Source organism: Wyeomyia smithii, chromosome 3 (assembly GCF_029784165.1).
Source record: "Wyeomyia smithii strain HCP4-BCI-WySm-NY-G18 chromosome 3, ASM2978416v1, whole genome shotgun sequence".
Taxonomy (NCBI): Eukaryota; Metazoa; Arthropoda; class Insecta; order Diptera; family Culicidae; genus Wyeomyia; species Wyeomyia smithii.
Genome location: NC_073696.1, coordinates 165,367,060 through 165,383,659, shown reverse-complemented (window position 1 = coordinate 165,383,659; position 16,600 = coordinate 165,367,060). Strand labels below are relative to the sequence as shown.

The following is a 16,600-nucleotide window of genomic DNA, read 5'->3' as shown; positions in this document are numbered from 1 at the left end:
TCGCTCTGAGTTACACAGGTTAATATTTAAGCAAAATTGTAACTTAATAAAATCAATCATCATTATCTATCATCCAAAAGAGGTGATTCCGCGAATTGAATGTTCGTGTACAGGACTTCGTGTGTTTCATTTCTAAGTGATCACAGGTCCTGGTAGAGCTCTAGTTAGCTCTACACATGGTAAAAAACAGAACTGTATAGTTCTTGGCAACAAACGGCACAAAAACTGTGTTGCCGAAACGATAGATTTTCTCTTCGCGCGACTCTATATACACATAGACTCTGAACCGCACTACCAATTTTAGAAATATGTCACATAACAACAAACGAAAACACAGTTAACAAACGAAGTGAAACCGACGGACTTAGTAGCATATATGCTGATTTATTCCGTACCACAACAAGCAATGACAAACAACATGAAACGCATAGACGTCGGACAACACGAACTGCACGAATATAGCAGAAGAGCTTTCAGGGTAGCCATATTGGCTGAAAGTTTAGGCGGGATACTGAAATGCAATAAGTTTTTTCAAACGTACACGACAAAAATCGAACAGCGTAATCTAATCTATTTAATCCAATTTTTCAAAAAGACGTACAAATTAGTATAACATGTAAATTCCTATGCGATCGAGTAGAACAGTTTTTTAGTGACACTAAGAACAATATCTGCAACAACAGTGACTTTTTTCAATTGAAACATAGACAATAACATGACAACAAAACATAGAGCTAATGTAAGTAACGAAATAAGTATAACTTGAAGACAAAACCACACCTTTGTACGTACACTATATTACAGACTCCTTGATAAAGACAAAATAAATTGTCGAAACGTTGGAGAAGAAGTAGCGACACTTTCGTTTTCCCAATGCTTGCTGACTGATGAGCCGAAAATCCCTAATAAATTATACATTAGTCACAGTCGAGAGCACTTTCCGATGATCTTATGTATAAAAACTTTGCTTAAGATACTTTGATTCTATCTCTTGAAAATCAACCACATACAGGTAGTTTTATACACAGACATTCTAAAAGTTTCTAAAATCGAAAAATACCAATAACTTTTTCTGGTGTGATTTAGAGGCCTTCTATGTTCTAGACATCTTTTTATATTTCAAAAATACATAATTTTGCCGAACATATCTTGGGCAAATTTTCAACTTTTTCATAGGGTTTAGGACATTTTGGATAAAAAAATGCACTTTTTCAAACTGAAATTTCTCGAAAAGCTGCAAAAATTACAGTCTTCACTCGAAAGATGGGGATTAGTTAGTACTAAGCTAGTAGCTAGCTGGTACTAATTCCTCAGGTGGTTTTATTAGTTTCTTGCAGTCTCTTAAAGTCTTGGGCGTGGGTGGAAAAAAAAGTTTTTTTTTGGTTTTTCGGCGTTTTTTCTTGTTTTTTTTTTCAAAGATGTACAGAATCGAAGCGATTTTTGATTTTCCATTAGAAAGTACGACAAGCATTTATATTTACGGCACCGTGCATTATTTGAAAACATAAAGAAAGAAAAAAAAATTTCACACATTTTCACATTCACAGCCACCAACTGAAGTGTCTCATCGCTTGCGTCGCTGTAGGGTAAACAGATATAATACGCCCCCCCTAAGGAAGATTGTCAATATTGTAGCTATGTTTATCACAAACAACAAATCTTTCATGCAGTTGGATACACTATTTAGTTGGTAATGCACTGCTCTTATTTTGTTTTGTAATTACTGTTACACTAAAACGCCATAATTTTATTAAATTAATCCACCTAGCGGTCAGACCCAGCCTTTCTCATTCAAACTTTGATTTGTAAGAATAGATTTATATGAACGCTTCAATCCAATGAATGATTCACTCTTTAAGTTCTAAAATATTGATGTTGTAATCTATAGGGGGAAGTCCTCTATGTCCGGACACTTCAGGTTTTTAAGCAATAACTAAAAATACGCAACTTTTTATTTATTTATTTATTTACTATTTCAAAGAAAAACAATATTATGATCAAGAAATAACATGAGAAAAAAAATAATCCTGCTTAGTTTCGATTAGTGCTTGAAAACATTTTGAATTCATATTCAGTCAAAACGAAACATGTCCTCTATGTCCGGACACAGTGTCCTCAATGTCCGGACAAAACAATCTTCTTCATCAAACCCTGCACCAATGGCACAAAAATGTAGGAAGACGCTTTACAATACCCGCACAAGCCTTGTGTGTCCAGTCCTTGCATGATGTACACCTTACAAAGCCTTCCTTGTTGGTGTTCTGGCAAACTAAACAAACACGTCTAGGACGTTTTATTTCCAAGTGGTTTTCTTTGTTGTTCTCGCTCTGTCCTTCGGTTGGATTCTGTTTTCTACGAAAATTCTGCATGGACTGCTTAACTCGCTTTTTCTTTTCCTTTTCCTCAATCAGTGTTTTATTTGAGAATGATGTAAGAATTGTGCTTTTTTCTGATTTTCGCTTCCTAGATTCCGAACGTTTCTGTGCGGCATCGGGTAGAGGTGACAGTTTTTGGATGCATGCGACAACTGTAGCTACCGAATGGGCTGACGGGTTGACATCCAGATCTTCAGGGTCAGTTGTACATTCTTTCAGCGGAAGATTTGTAAGATCACAGGGAAGAAAATCAACGTTCGAGAAAATATGTTGATCGAATGGATAAATTCCTGAGCACCGGAAACCCGAAACTGCAATATCAATTCGTGCCACCTTTCCGTAAGCTTCTCCCACAAGCCCAGCAATTTCGTAGTCTGTTATTCGAGCTCCTGTGTTTTTCCGCATCCACGCGTTACAGCGTTCATGATAAGAGTTTTTAAACGGTTTCATGAATGTCCTGTCAAGGGGCTGCAGTTTGTGACTCGTGTGCGGCGGAAGACTCAGAAGATGGACGAAATGATCTCTGCAAAAGTTGATCACTGGTAGCGTCTTGTGGCTGCTGTGCCCGTCAAGAATCAACAATACTGGCGATTGGGATGATGGATGTGCAAAGTTCACAAAATGCTCGAGCCATTTCAGAAAGAAATCCCCAGTCATCCAGCCTTTTGGCTGAGCCACTCCCATGCTTTGTGCAGGGGCGTTCAGCATGAGTCTAGGGTTCATTTTGTGCCTTGGGAAGATGAACAGTGGTGGAATGTAGTTCCCGGATGCGCTCATACAAAAAATGGTTGTTATATTTTTTCCACGCTCAGCAGAAGCTAGTTTACCAACCTGTCGAACACCTTTGGGAGCTAGAATCTTTTGATGCCTAGGTACACAAGTAACTCCCGTTTCGTCGCAATTATATATTCTGGACGGTTCGAATCTGTACTTCGTCATCATATTGTCAAGGTTCGAGTAAAACAACTGGACCTGTGGACGGTTGAATCCAACAGCTCTCATAAGACTTGTCGACTCCGGAGTTCGCAGTGTAAAGCCATGCTTTTTCATGAAACTGTAATAAAAATTTTTCCCTGCTTCACCCTTCTCAATGTTGAAGCGATGTGGAATTTTGAGCTCTACCGCGAGATCATAGGCAAGTTTGGAAAACTCCTTCTTGGTAAGTGGCATACAACGATTTGCCAAATCCGTGACATGATGCGCAAGCAGCTCCTCGTATTCGGGGGAAAATGTCCTTGTAAATCCACCGGGCTTGGGCCCCATAATCATATCTTTACCAGATCTGATGCAACTGATACGATCCTGCAGAGTGCTTTTAGGTACCCCGTACTTTACGGCTGCTTCTCTTATGGTCATCTGTTTCGAGAGCACCATATTCAGAGAAGTCTTTAGATTCTCCGAAGACCAAGAAGGTTTTGTTTTTTGTTCCATATCCTGTTTTAGAGAAGAAAGAGTCTTTGAAAAATCCATGTTCAATGTTTAGTTTTTTCTTGTCCGGACACAGAGGACGAGATGGTGTCCGGCCATAGAGGACTCACTAATGTTTTGAAGAATTTGTTTTTTCCATAGAATTTTTTGATTAGGTATGCGTTTAATATGCACTGCAATGCAAAACAAACTTACCAACACTGACTTCTATGTGCAATTCACCCTTAAGGGTCCAAAAAAGTCTTTTCAAGATTAGTATAAGGTTTAGGCGTTACACTTTGTACCAGCAGGTTGAAACTTTTGACAGCTCTCGTTTGTTTACCTTTGCAGACAGTGATGCCAAAATTTGTACACTGCAAAAAGTTTTCATTTACTCTTCTCCCATCATGTCCAAACAACATTAGGATTTCTTGTTTTCGAAAAATCACTGTTGTCCGGACATAGAGGCCGTCCGGACATAGAGGACTTCCCCCTACATATAAAAATGCAGTCCAATCTGTCTGTCTGTCTGATCCATATAGGCTCGAAAAGTACAAAACCGATCGACGTGAAAATTTGTATGTAGGGGTTTATGGTTCCGATAAAGGTTTCTATGATAGTTTGAAACCTCTCACTCTTCTGGAAGGGAGGAGTCCCATACAAATTAAACATAAATTTCTGCACAACTCAAGAACGAACCAAGCAAATGAAACCGAATTTGGCATGTGGATGTTTTAAGGGGTAACAAATATGCCCATAATAGTTGGACTCACCTCCTTTTTCTGGAAGTGGAAATGAAACAATTTCTGCACATCTCGAAAGCTAACCAACTAAATGGAACCATATTTGGCAGGTGAATGTTTTTAGTAGAAACAAATTTGTTCCATAATCGACCTCAGGCAACATTTTGGATTGTAAGATGGCAACTTCCGTTTTCTGGAAAACAGCCAAAAATGGCCGATTTCCACCCAATATAATAATATCCGGATCCAAAATGATACACAGGAGCTAAAATCGATCGAAATTGTCTTCAAATGCCATTATGAAATCCAAAGTGGCGACTGCCGGTTTCGGAAAAACAGCGAGAAACGACCAAATACCACTCAATAGGAGTATTTCCGGAACCGTAATGATGCACTGTTACCAAAAATCGACTTCAGACAACATTTTGAATTGTAAGATGGCAACTTCCGGTTTCTAGAAAACGGCCTGAAATAGACGATTTCCATTATATATGAGTATCTCCGGAACCAGAGAGATGGACAGAAGCTAAAAATTGATCACAGGCACAATCTTGAATGTTAAGATTGTGACTTCCGGTATCTGGCAAACAGCCGAAAATGACCAAACACCATTCAATATGGATGTTTTTGGAACCAGTGTTACGGCCAGATGACAGAAATTGATTTCACAGGCAATTTTTAAGTCCAAAATGACGACTTTTGGTTTCTGAGAAACAGCCCAAAATGACCAAATACCACCCAATATGAGTATCTCAGGAGCCAGAATGTTACAAGAAGCTAAAAATTGACCTTAGACACCATTATGAATTGTAGGATGGCAACTTCTGGATTCTGGAAAACAGTCAAAGATGTCCGATTCCCGTCTAACATGAGTATCTCCGGATGTAGAATGATACACAGCAGCTGAAATCGACCACAGACCCCATTTTGGATTTAGATTAGGTTGGCGACTTCCGGTTCCAGGGAAACAGCCGAAAAAGGTCAAATAACACCCTATATGGGTGTTTCTTCAACCAGAATGACGCTCAGAGGCCAGAAATTATCTTAAATACCATTTTGAAATCCAAGACGGCGACTTCCGGTTTGTGAAAAACAGCCTAAAATAACCAAGTACCATCCAATATGAGTATCTCTGGAACCAGAATGATGCAATGAGCTAACAATTGACCTCAGGCACCATTTTCAATTGCTAAATGGCAACTTCTAGGAAGCAGTCAAAAATGACCGAATAATACTCAACATGAATATTTCCGTAATCGAGATGATGCATAGAAACCAAACATTGACCCTGGACACCATTTTGAATTTAAAGGCGACCACTTTTAGTTTTTGGAAAACAACCAAAATAAATAAATACCTCCCAATATGGGTATTTCCGGTGTTAGATTGATGCCAGAAAACCTGCTGAAAATGACCGAATACCACCCAATATGAATATATTCAGAATTAAGGCGATGTACAGAAGCCAAAAGTCGAGGATGTTGTCATTTCGATAAAACCATTTCAAACGATTTGTTGTTTGACTTTGATCATATCCTATGGCCGATTCGTCGTGCATTAGCAGTATTAAACACATCGCAAGGAATCAATGAATTTGGAACGTTCAAATAGTGCGATACCACATTTAAATTATGTTGAGGCCACATATATCGATCAAAGCAGGTATATTTTTCAATAGTCTTTGAATTTTGTTGCGTATAATCTTGACAGCTCTGCTCTACACACAGATGCTGCGTAAGGTACTCAAGAAAATGAGAAAAAGCCCAAACTAACAAGTTAGCATCATAAGAGTTTATTACGCCGCCATCGGCCCATTACATCAACTGACCAGATCAACAAGTACACAGCTTTACCTTTATTCGGCACTTAGCCTGAAATGTGACGACACTGGGTGCATTCCTGTCTCTATTCTCATTCGTGCTCCCGACTTTTCACGATCGCCTGCCTTGATGCTGCACAACGCCACTGTCTTGTGGTGCCAGCTATTTCCGTAGACTCCGCTTACAGGCAATCTGCGTCGCAACCGCCTCTCGAGGTAAGCCGTCGTTGATTCCACGTCGCGGCGCTGGTGTGTGTCGCCTGCCAGCGGTTCCTCTGCCTCAAACCTAGCCAATCACTGCTGCCGTTAAGCCGGCTGCGTGTCCCTTTTGAGCACCGATGAATAGCGATGAACTCCGTCACTGCTCTCCTGCGCTGTCTGGTTGCACCGACTCAAGAGGTATCTCACCCGGTCGGTTAGCACCGAATGTCCGTGCCCAATGGCCGCTCTTGCTCACAAAGATCTCAGCGGCCGTCCGTTAATGCCGCACCGTGTGCCAACAGGATGGCTTCCGCTCTCCACGTGTCCGTCTTGCTATCGTCACCACTGTGCCAAAGTGTTTGCTAAGCAATCTCCCACCGCACCGATTGCTAATAAAATCCAAAATCGTGCAGGAAACAAAAGCCCTGAAATGACAGTATCGTGAGTGCCTGTCGGGTATGAGGATTCGTATTTGCTCACCTCACGCGGAAGGCTTTTGATTATTGAGGCTTGACTAGCTGCTGCTATTGTCCGGTCGTGCTTCGACTTGCCGAACTAGGAGGAAATTTTATTTTATAAGCAAACAATTATGGCGCGTGTTTGGATTATTACCTGTGGCTCGTGCCTTTAACGAATCTCTTTTACCTTCTTGTGATTTACTGATCGTGTTAATCACTCTCTATTTTCAAAGTGTAGGCACAACTCTTTAGTACTGGTGAACGACTTTTAAAATGGATATTCTGGTCCTGATTCGACCATACTAGCAAAACTATTTTGCGATCAAACACGGACGTGGCACTCTCGTTCTCTGTTATTCGTCGTAATGATCAGACGGAAGTGCGTCCAGTGCGAATAGCAGACACGAACGATGATGTGGTGGCAAGAAAATTTGGGCACTGATGCTCATCTGCAAGCGAATTCTCCCTACTGCCTTAGCTCTTTTGCTTCCGCTTTTTTTTTGCACGTTTGCTTATTTGTACTCGAAACGTAGGTGTTGAGCTGATTTTTATGCTGCATGATCTGTCGAAAGGCTTAATGAATGGCGATGACAAATTTTAGTTGCCAGTCTTAGGTGATGCGTGTTTGCACTTACAAATGTGCATAAATTTTGTACTACCACAAACAAATTTATACTAAACACAACAATTTCTTTTCTTTCCATAATTTTAGAGCCACATATCAAATTGTTATGAAGTTTGTTATTTGTAAGTTTGAGAGATGACTCGTTCGTATGACACTAGTCATGTTCAAATAAGTCATGTAATCTTTGAGATAATAGACTTTCTTTGTTTTATTAACAATTTAATACATAACTGTTGCTTAAGTTCTGTTATAATCAAATGAAATGGGAACGTTTTATACATATTTACCCTAGATATAATGAGTCGTTATACACAGTGTGCTCTCTCAGTTACAGAAATAAACTCCCACCGGGCAGTGTGTGCAGTTCATCATGGCATGTTTCTATATATCATAACACATGAATTGAAAGTGTTTTCCTTTTGAAAATGAGGTGTTGCACGGTAAACAATTCAAAAGTGTTTCGCATGTGAATTCCATATGTTTTGACCAGTAGGGCGAATACAAGTGCGAAACACCTTATAATATCGTGCCGATTGCTTTCAGTGTACGGTTAGTGTAAATTCAATTACAGTTTAGTTGTGTTAATAAAAAAATTAAATTTTGTTGATCACTGATATGTCCAAAGGTTTAAATGAACATAAGAGTTTTTAATAAAGAACATACTATTCGAGGTTGGAAAAAGAATAATCAAATTTTCCACTCTGATGTCAAGGACAACTTTTCACTGGTTGTCTTGATGTAACATCTGCCTCAAGTTGACAAGGCGTTGATACTCATCAATTAACGATTGGACGTTTTCTAGCATGAAAAGTAGTCTTGCCCGGACATCTGCATAGTTGGTGGCTTTAAATCCGCTGTCGAAAATGAGGCGCTTTAAATGATCCGGTGTTAGGTTCTGGAACTGAAAATCGTCACAGGCTCAATTGACGTTGCTGCCGTATATATCTTCAGATTCGCATTTCACTAACTGCAAACACGCTTCCTCTAGGTACAACTTCTTAGGAAGTTACCTTTTTTTTCTTAAAGTTTGAAAGTTTTTTTTTTCTTAAAGTTTGGACGAAATTAAAAATAAATTTGTTTGCTTTTCAACGGTTTCTGCAAGACATGTTCTTTTAATTTGAAAAATAAAAATTTAAGATCTTTTTTCTGATTTTCAGGTTATTTTTTTAAGTTTCGAAATCACTTATTTTGAAATGTTAGTCCCCAATATCATTTTTTTTATCAGCTTGACCATTTTGAGCGCTGGATGCAAACAAGTTGAAGATGTTGGCAGATGACCAGAGAGATGCAACTTTGATGGACTAGCAAATCAAAATGCTGAAAAAGTTGTGAATTCACTTTCGAAAAGTTTAGAATCTATGTAACGCGTGATAAACGAAACACAGTGAAACCGCAGTATATTTCCCGAACGTAAAATAACATTATCTTTAATTTGAGAAAAAAAAACGCAAACCCATGTCACAAGTTTTGTTCCCTAAATAATCAATTCAATCAAAATGTTTTTTACTCTTAGGTTAAGTAGTTTTATGTTCACCCTTAACTTCCCATGACTTTTTCCGATGATTTGAACAACGGAAAAAAAGCAAAGTGTTGTTTTGTTTGTTGTTGTTCCCATAATAGGTTGTTATGCGTTGAATAAAAACGGTGCTTATATCATATTTTAAGAAGACAGATAGACAAACATGAATGCACAAAATAGCTAACACGATTATTGACTGCTTAATAGAAGATTTGCAAATTTGAGAAAATCGCAAAAATTATATTTGACCTGTCTACCATGAAAAGACAAAGTTTTTAAAGAAGAAAAAGGTAATTTGAAAAATAGAAATTAATACTAGTGTTTAGTGATTATTACATCAAGGCAAGCAGTGAAAAGTTTTCTTTGACATCAGAGTGTATCATTTGTTTATTGTTTGTCCAACCTCGAATATAAATACGTGTTCTTGAATAAAAGCTCTTAAGTTCAATTAAACCTTCGGACATATCATTTTGGGGACGAGGATCTCAATAATCCACGAACATGGCAGAAGATAGAGTTGATCAACAGCCGCAACCGGGAATTCGAGATATGATTCTCATAATGGCCCAACTTTTACAGCAGATGGCGGCCCAGCAGCAGCCTCAGTATCAAACCCCGGAGCAAATTTTAGAGTCCCTCTCATCGAACATCACCGAGTTTGTCTTCGACGAAGAAAACGGAGTTACGTTCGAACGCTGGTTTAATTGCTACCAGGACCTCTTCAAGAACGATGCAGGCCAGCTGAATGATGCGGCGAAGGTACGTCTACTTCTCCAGAAGCTGGACACCCATTCGCACAGCCGCTATCTCAACTACATCTTGCCAAAACTTCCCAAGGACGTGAAGTTTGAAGACACAGTCAAGATTCTCAATAAAATCTTCGGACATCAAACGTCAACGTTCCGGAAGCAGTTCATGTGTTTGCAGTTATATACTTGTATGACTGAAGGGCACTGGGTACTGAAATGACACTGCCACAGTCTTGCTGATTGTCTTTTGTGGCTGGCCCCGATTGCTGTGCATAGGTTACGGATTGCTCGTACTCATTAATGGAGTAGAACTGTTTCGTTGTAAACCTGTGCCCCAATTAGGTACAACATAGTTGATGAAACTAATGACCTGCTTGGGATTAGAGCTCCATACTTGGTATGGAGTTAAAAAAATGTTTCTTGAAATTTTCCCACATCCTTTTTATTAGGATTTTTTCTAAAGAACTTTGAGTTTTTATTCCTTCTTTAACTTCTTCCGTGTTCAAATAATCAACGTTGTAACATTTGGCAACTTAGAATTAAAAAAATAAGCTTTTTGAGATATTCAATCAATATTTTAAATAGAACTACCAACTACAGCTTTGCCGGAAACATCACACCAATCAAGCTAATTATTTTGGCTTTCAGAATATTGAAAGTATTTTTGTTTATTGGCCACAGATTTAGCAGCCAACTCTGTTTAGTGCACGGGGCGATTGTAGGGCTAGCGCTACGATCCTGCAGACACTAACAGTCTCTCTCGAGCCGAGACACGAACCTACAACGACTGACTAGTTAGGCCAGCATCGTACCCTAAGATCAGTTGCAAAACAAAAAGCATGTAAAAAGTCGTATGCAGCAACAAATAAAATAAATAAAATGTTTTCTTGAAAAACCTCGCAAACGATTATGCTGTTTTCTAAGAACATTTCTGATTGTATTTACATCAAAAATAGTTTATTTCACAGTCAAATTGTGTAATTTACAGACAAATACGAATTTGAAATATGTACAAAAATTAGTTTTTCAAAAAATTCCAAAATAATGTTTGCTCTATTTTGTGGCAAATTTGAAATGTTTTTATCAATTAACTTGCTCCGCATAGCAAGTTCCTCCCTAACCCAAAATTTCACCAGCATTGAGTTTCTAAGCGGAAATGGTAGCTATAGTTTCGCTAGAGTTCGCCAAATATTTTTTTAAAAAGACTAGCTGAAATAAAAATCTATTTGAAAAACTGGAGAATCAGAACTGTGTGCCACTTATTTTATCCTCAATTTGTTTATTCAAATAACTACTAATAACTAGTAACGTTAGTAAGATTGTACAGTGAAACTTATTTTGCATTGCTCTTAGAAAATGAAACAGTTTCTATTGTACATATGAGAATTTATGATTGATTCCCTCACTAAAAACGTTTTCTCGATAAACTGGCAACTTCCATTCCCAGACTCCGGACCGGTTTTCGACCCCGGTTTCAATTCGCTTTACCATCTTGAGAAGTTCCCCAGAGTCCATTCAATTTTTTTAGATAACACCAGATTTCGACGTTTTATGCTATTCTAAGACATTTGGTGTCAACGTTTATTTCATTTGAAAAGCAGGACTGATAAAAGTAGTCAGCTGGTCAGCGGGCCAAAAAAAGTAAGTTTAGTGACTTTTTGGTTAGAATATTGACTGCTGAAGAAAAATTTGACTTCTAAGGGATCAACTTGCAGTCCTGCACTTCCAACTTCTACATCATTTGTAATTGCATCATACACAATACTTTAAAAAAATCTTGGTAACAAAATCCCGATTGAATAAAAAAAATCCCGACTTTTTCCCGCATTTTTCCCGATGTAATTCAATTCCCGACTTTTTCCCGCATTTCCCGTTTTCTCGATTGAGTGGCCACCCTGAACAATGAGCGTCGTGTAGCATTATTAAAGACTGCAGAGGTAGAATTTATAAATATAATAAATACATACATTCTTTATTCTTGTCCATAGCCGTCTGCAACGGACTGGAATCAATGATTGACTTGGGAGGTGATATTCGCGTTCCTTGTGCGTCACACTGCATATCATACTCTTGATTATAAGCTGTTTCATTGTGTATTGTGTTGTGTCCTGTAAGACCGGTACCTGCAAATTAAAATAAAATTATTTTAGAAAAAAACATGCATTTAAAATATCGTGTAATAGTTTCGTTGTCCTCACGATTCAGACATATCCACAATATAAAGTTATCTGTAAAAATTGCATAGTGAATATAAATTAATCCACCTAGACCTAGCCTTTCTGATGCATTATATTATATTATCTGATATACCTATTATAGCGATCATTATAGCTTGGCCAAATCTCACCACCGAAGAGCTCGAAACATTATTTGCTAAATCAAGTCATGTTCAATACATAATATTTTCTCAACACAATATAGACGACATCCTATCTGAGCAGTAAGTTGATGTATTTTCTCGATCGGGTTGGTTTGCACGGGACATCATTTTGTAGCGTTAGTTGCACGTGTTTTTTACCCTGTACTTCGAAACATTATTTAAGTCAGACAGTTCACTAACATTATCCATATTCAATTTCAAGTTATGAATAAATATGTGGTGTTTCATATTTTTGACGTAGAATTACGTCTTACGGCAACATATACAGGGGACCAATTTCATTACAGGGATCCAATTTCAAAAACCAAAAACATCGAGAGCGTCACAAAAGTTGTCCATTTTCAACCGTTTTAAGCTCAGTCAGTTTCCAACCGATTTTCGTCATTTTTGCAGTAGTCGATTGGAAAATCAACCAAGCACCCGTCCAAATGCAGAAAGTTGTAATATGATTGTTCGAACGATTGTACTATTGAAAATTGTCAAGCCTTTTCGAAACGCAAATGTCGACCTTCTGATTGGTCGCACAATGCTTCTTTTCCTAACAAGGTCGACAGAATATACCTAGTTGACTAAGAAAGCGCGCTTCGTGTTTTATATATAATTCATTCCATGATTGTGCAGATACCACACTGACGTTGGTTGCTGATCGTGAAGAAGAAAGAAAAGCCGGGTTTCAATTTCTGTCTGATCGTTCTGGGCGCGTTGATACTTAAGCACCTGTCTATCTGGCGGCTGTTATGGAGTTTTCGGTAGCTGCAGAATTATTGGAAATGGCAGGCAATTCTACTAGAGAAACCGGGATATCTAGAATCATCGGCGAATGGTTATCCGGAATGATGATAATTGAACAAACTTGCCAGTGTTGTTACTGTTGTAAAATATAATAGCACCTTTTGGTGCTCTTCAACTATATGATTGAAGTAGTTAAAATTTTTCATCGTGTGTAACAGACGGAAAACCGCGAATTTCAGCATTTGCAAGCGAGGAAAAATTCAACATTGCCTCAAGAACATGTTGGTGGCCCTGAGAAAGAACGGTTATAATTTATACTTGTTCTCGTGCTGGATGGCAGCAGATAACAGAAATGCAGCACTCACGCTCTTGCGTCTTAAATTAAAACGGTTATATTTTGATACCTCAGCAGAATTTTGACCTTCATACTCATGTCTACCATCGGCAATGTCAAACACGCAATAATCTGCTTTCATACGACACGGGGACGGGAACATTTTCTTCAACCAAGCTGCGCAACACGACACAAAACATGTTATTTTGTTGCTTCAATGAGAGTGCTATCGGTCCGGCTCGACAAAATGTCCACAAGAAATCATTTTTGTACAAACGTGCTATGAAACTGAGGAAAAACTTTAGAAACTGAAAAAAAAGGTGGAGCTTATCAAATGATCGCTCTGAGCCAGAATGAAGAGATGTATTTTTTTTTTTCGAACGTTGTAGTATGGTATAACTGGAAATGATTAAGTTACACATATTTTTCAAGTTATATCATTCCACAACATTCGAAACAATTATTATGTCAGAGCGGGTATTGCACGCTATCTGACTATGAAGCATTTATGCAATAATTGAATGAAAATTGCAATTGCAGCAATTGGCCTTTTTCAAAGCTACTAAATGTATTTCGGAGCATATTGAATGGTTATCAATAAACTGCAACTGAAGTTTAATGCTGCTGCAAATGTACAGGAGTTGGCACGTTCTGCTCACGATACTGAGTCTATTTTAGAAAATTCACAACTCTTCATTAACAAGGGTGTAACGTCTTGTAGAAGACGGTTAAAGTTTAACATCACAGCAGAATTATGACCTTCATACTCATGTCTACCATCGGCAATATCAAACACGCAATAATCTGCTTTCATGCGACACGGGGACGGGAACATTCTCTTCAACCAAGCTGCGCAACACGACACAAAACATGTTATTTTGTTGCTTCGATGAGAGTGCTATCGGTCCGGCTCGACAGAATGTCCACGAGAAATCATTTTTGTACATCCGTGCTACGAAACTGAGGAAAAACTTTAGAAACTGAAAAAAGAGGTGGAGCTTATCAAATGATCGCTCTGAGCCAGAATGAAGTCACACATATTTTTCAAGTTATTTCATTCCACAACGTACGAAAAATAATTCATTCCTATTTTCATCCCTATATAAGAACCTGTTTTAGTCGAAACCGCTCACAACATCACCGATCGATTTTCGATTCCGAAAACCATAACAGAGCTCTCCTCGGATCATCTTCCGGACATCGCTGAGATTGGTGCTAACGTAGAACGGCGCCAAGTTCAACAAAGAAGAAATTACCATCGTGCAAATTGGGTTCAGCTGCAGCGGTATGTTGAAAACCATCTTGATGCGGACATCACTTTGAACAGCACTGGAGACATCGATCGTACTCTATAGTCCATGATAGACGTCATCCAGGAAGCAGAGTGCCGCTACATCCCATCTGTTTCAGTGACACGTAAGTTTGCGCAAATCGACGATAACACTAAGCGCATAATTTCCTTGCGAAACTCGCTGAGAAGGCAATATCAACGTACCCGCAACCCTAGGCACCGATTCTACGCTAGACAGCTGACAAAAATTGTTCAAGAACGTCTGGAGAAAGTGAAAAACAGACAGTTTGCAACCGAATTACGTAATTTTCCCAACTGCTCACGGCCATTTTGGCGTGTGGCTAAAGTGTTAAAGGACAAACCAAAACCCATCCCGCTGTTAATAGTGAATAGTGAAACTCTGCTAACTTCCCGCGAAAAGGCTTGTGCTATCTCTCAGCATTTTGCCGCTACCCACAATCTTGGTCGTGATGTTGTGAGTGGAATCGAACCAGCTGTCAGAGAATCGATAGTAATTCTGGCGCACACACCGAATATCTTACCACCTGATCAGCGGATAACAGTGGACAAGGTACAGAACAGCATCAAATTCTCCCGGAACATGAAAGCTCCCGGATTTGACGGAGTGTTCAACCTTGTGCTCAAAAACCTTGGACCAACAGCCTATTCCGTGGTAGAAAAAGTGTTCAACCGATGCCTTGAATTGGCGTACTTTCCAGCAAAGTGGAAACTGGCGAAAGTGATTCCTATTTTGAAACCAGGAAAGGATCCCGCATGCCTCAAAAGCTACCGTCCCATCAGCTTTCTGCCCTCAGCAAGGTATTCGAACGATGCATCTACAGCCGTATTTTGTGCCACGCAGAAGTGAACAACATATTCCTGGACGAACAGTTCGGTTTTCGCAGAGGCCATTCAACAACATATCAACTGCAGAGAGTAACAAAACTCATCAATCGGAACAAGGAGCTATCCAAAACAACTGCCATGGCCTGCCTGGACATAGAAAAAGCATTCGACAACGTGTGGCACGACGGGCTTATCTACAAGCTACAGCGCTACAGCTATCCCGTTTATCTAGTGAAAATTGTGTAAAACTATCTTACGCTGCGCAAATCTCAGGTCTGTGTGCTGGGAGGCCTGTCTGACCCATACGACGTAGGAGCTGGTGTTCCACAGGGCAGCATCCTTGGTCCTGTTCTGTACAACTTATTTACATCAGATATTTCTGAACTACCCAATGGGGGCATCCTGTCGCTGTTTGTTGATGATACCGCCATTATGTACGAGGGCAGACAAATCAACCAAATAGTTAAAAAGCTGCAAACTGGGCTTAACGTCTTCGTGAATTGCCTCACCTCATGGAAAATTTGTGTGAATGCAGCAAAAACTCAGACCATAGTCTTTCCTCATCGGAATAGTCAACGTTTGGTGCCGACAACAAAGATTCGGTTGAACAATGTGGATATTCCCTGGTCGTCAAATGTTCGCTACCTTGGTTTGACCTATGATCATAAGCTACTTTATCGCCTCCACATTGAACAAACAGTAACGAAAAGTTTAGTGCTAATGAAGAAGTTGTACCCGCTAATCAACCGAAAATCGAAATTATCCGTCGTGAATAAATTGACGGTATACAAACAGGTCATCCTGCCGATGCTGCTATACGCCTCGTCGGTCTGGAGAACCTGCGCGAGAACCCACCTGCAGAAGATTCAACGGATCCAGAACAAGTTCCTGAAAATGATCTTGAACGTGCCCTTCGGAACCCGAACATCAGAAGTGCATCAAATAGCTGGTATCGATATGACCGAAAACATAATCTCTGTACACGCTGAAAACACTAAAAACAATGCACTTACCTCTAGTGCGGTGCTCATTCGTGAGCTTTATTTATAAGTAGCTTGGTATATTTATTTAATAATTAAAACTCTAATGCCGAGCATTAAAATGTAAATCATGTACGTAGA

General features: G+C 39.2%; 1 protein-coding gene across 1 annotated transcript in view; it reads right to left on the bottom strand.

Moving 5' to 3' along the window:
• Positions 1-16,600, bottom strand: part of LOC129730686 (uncharacterized) — a 139,066-nt gene that overhangs the window by 56,265 nt on the left and 66,201 nt on the right. Inside the window, exon 2 of the mRNA XM_055690215.1 lies at positions 11,864-12,019. Coding sequence (XP_055546190.1) covers positions 11,864-12,019 — 156 coding nt within the window. The remainder of the gene's footprint in view (positions 1-11,863; positions 12,020-16,600) is intronic.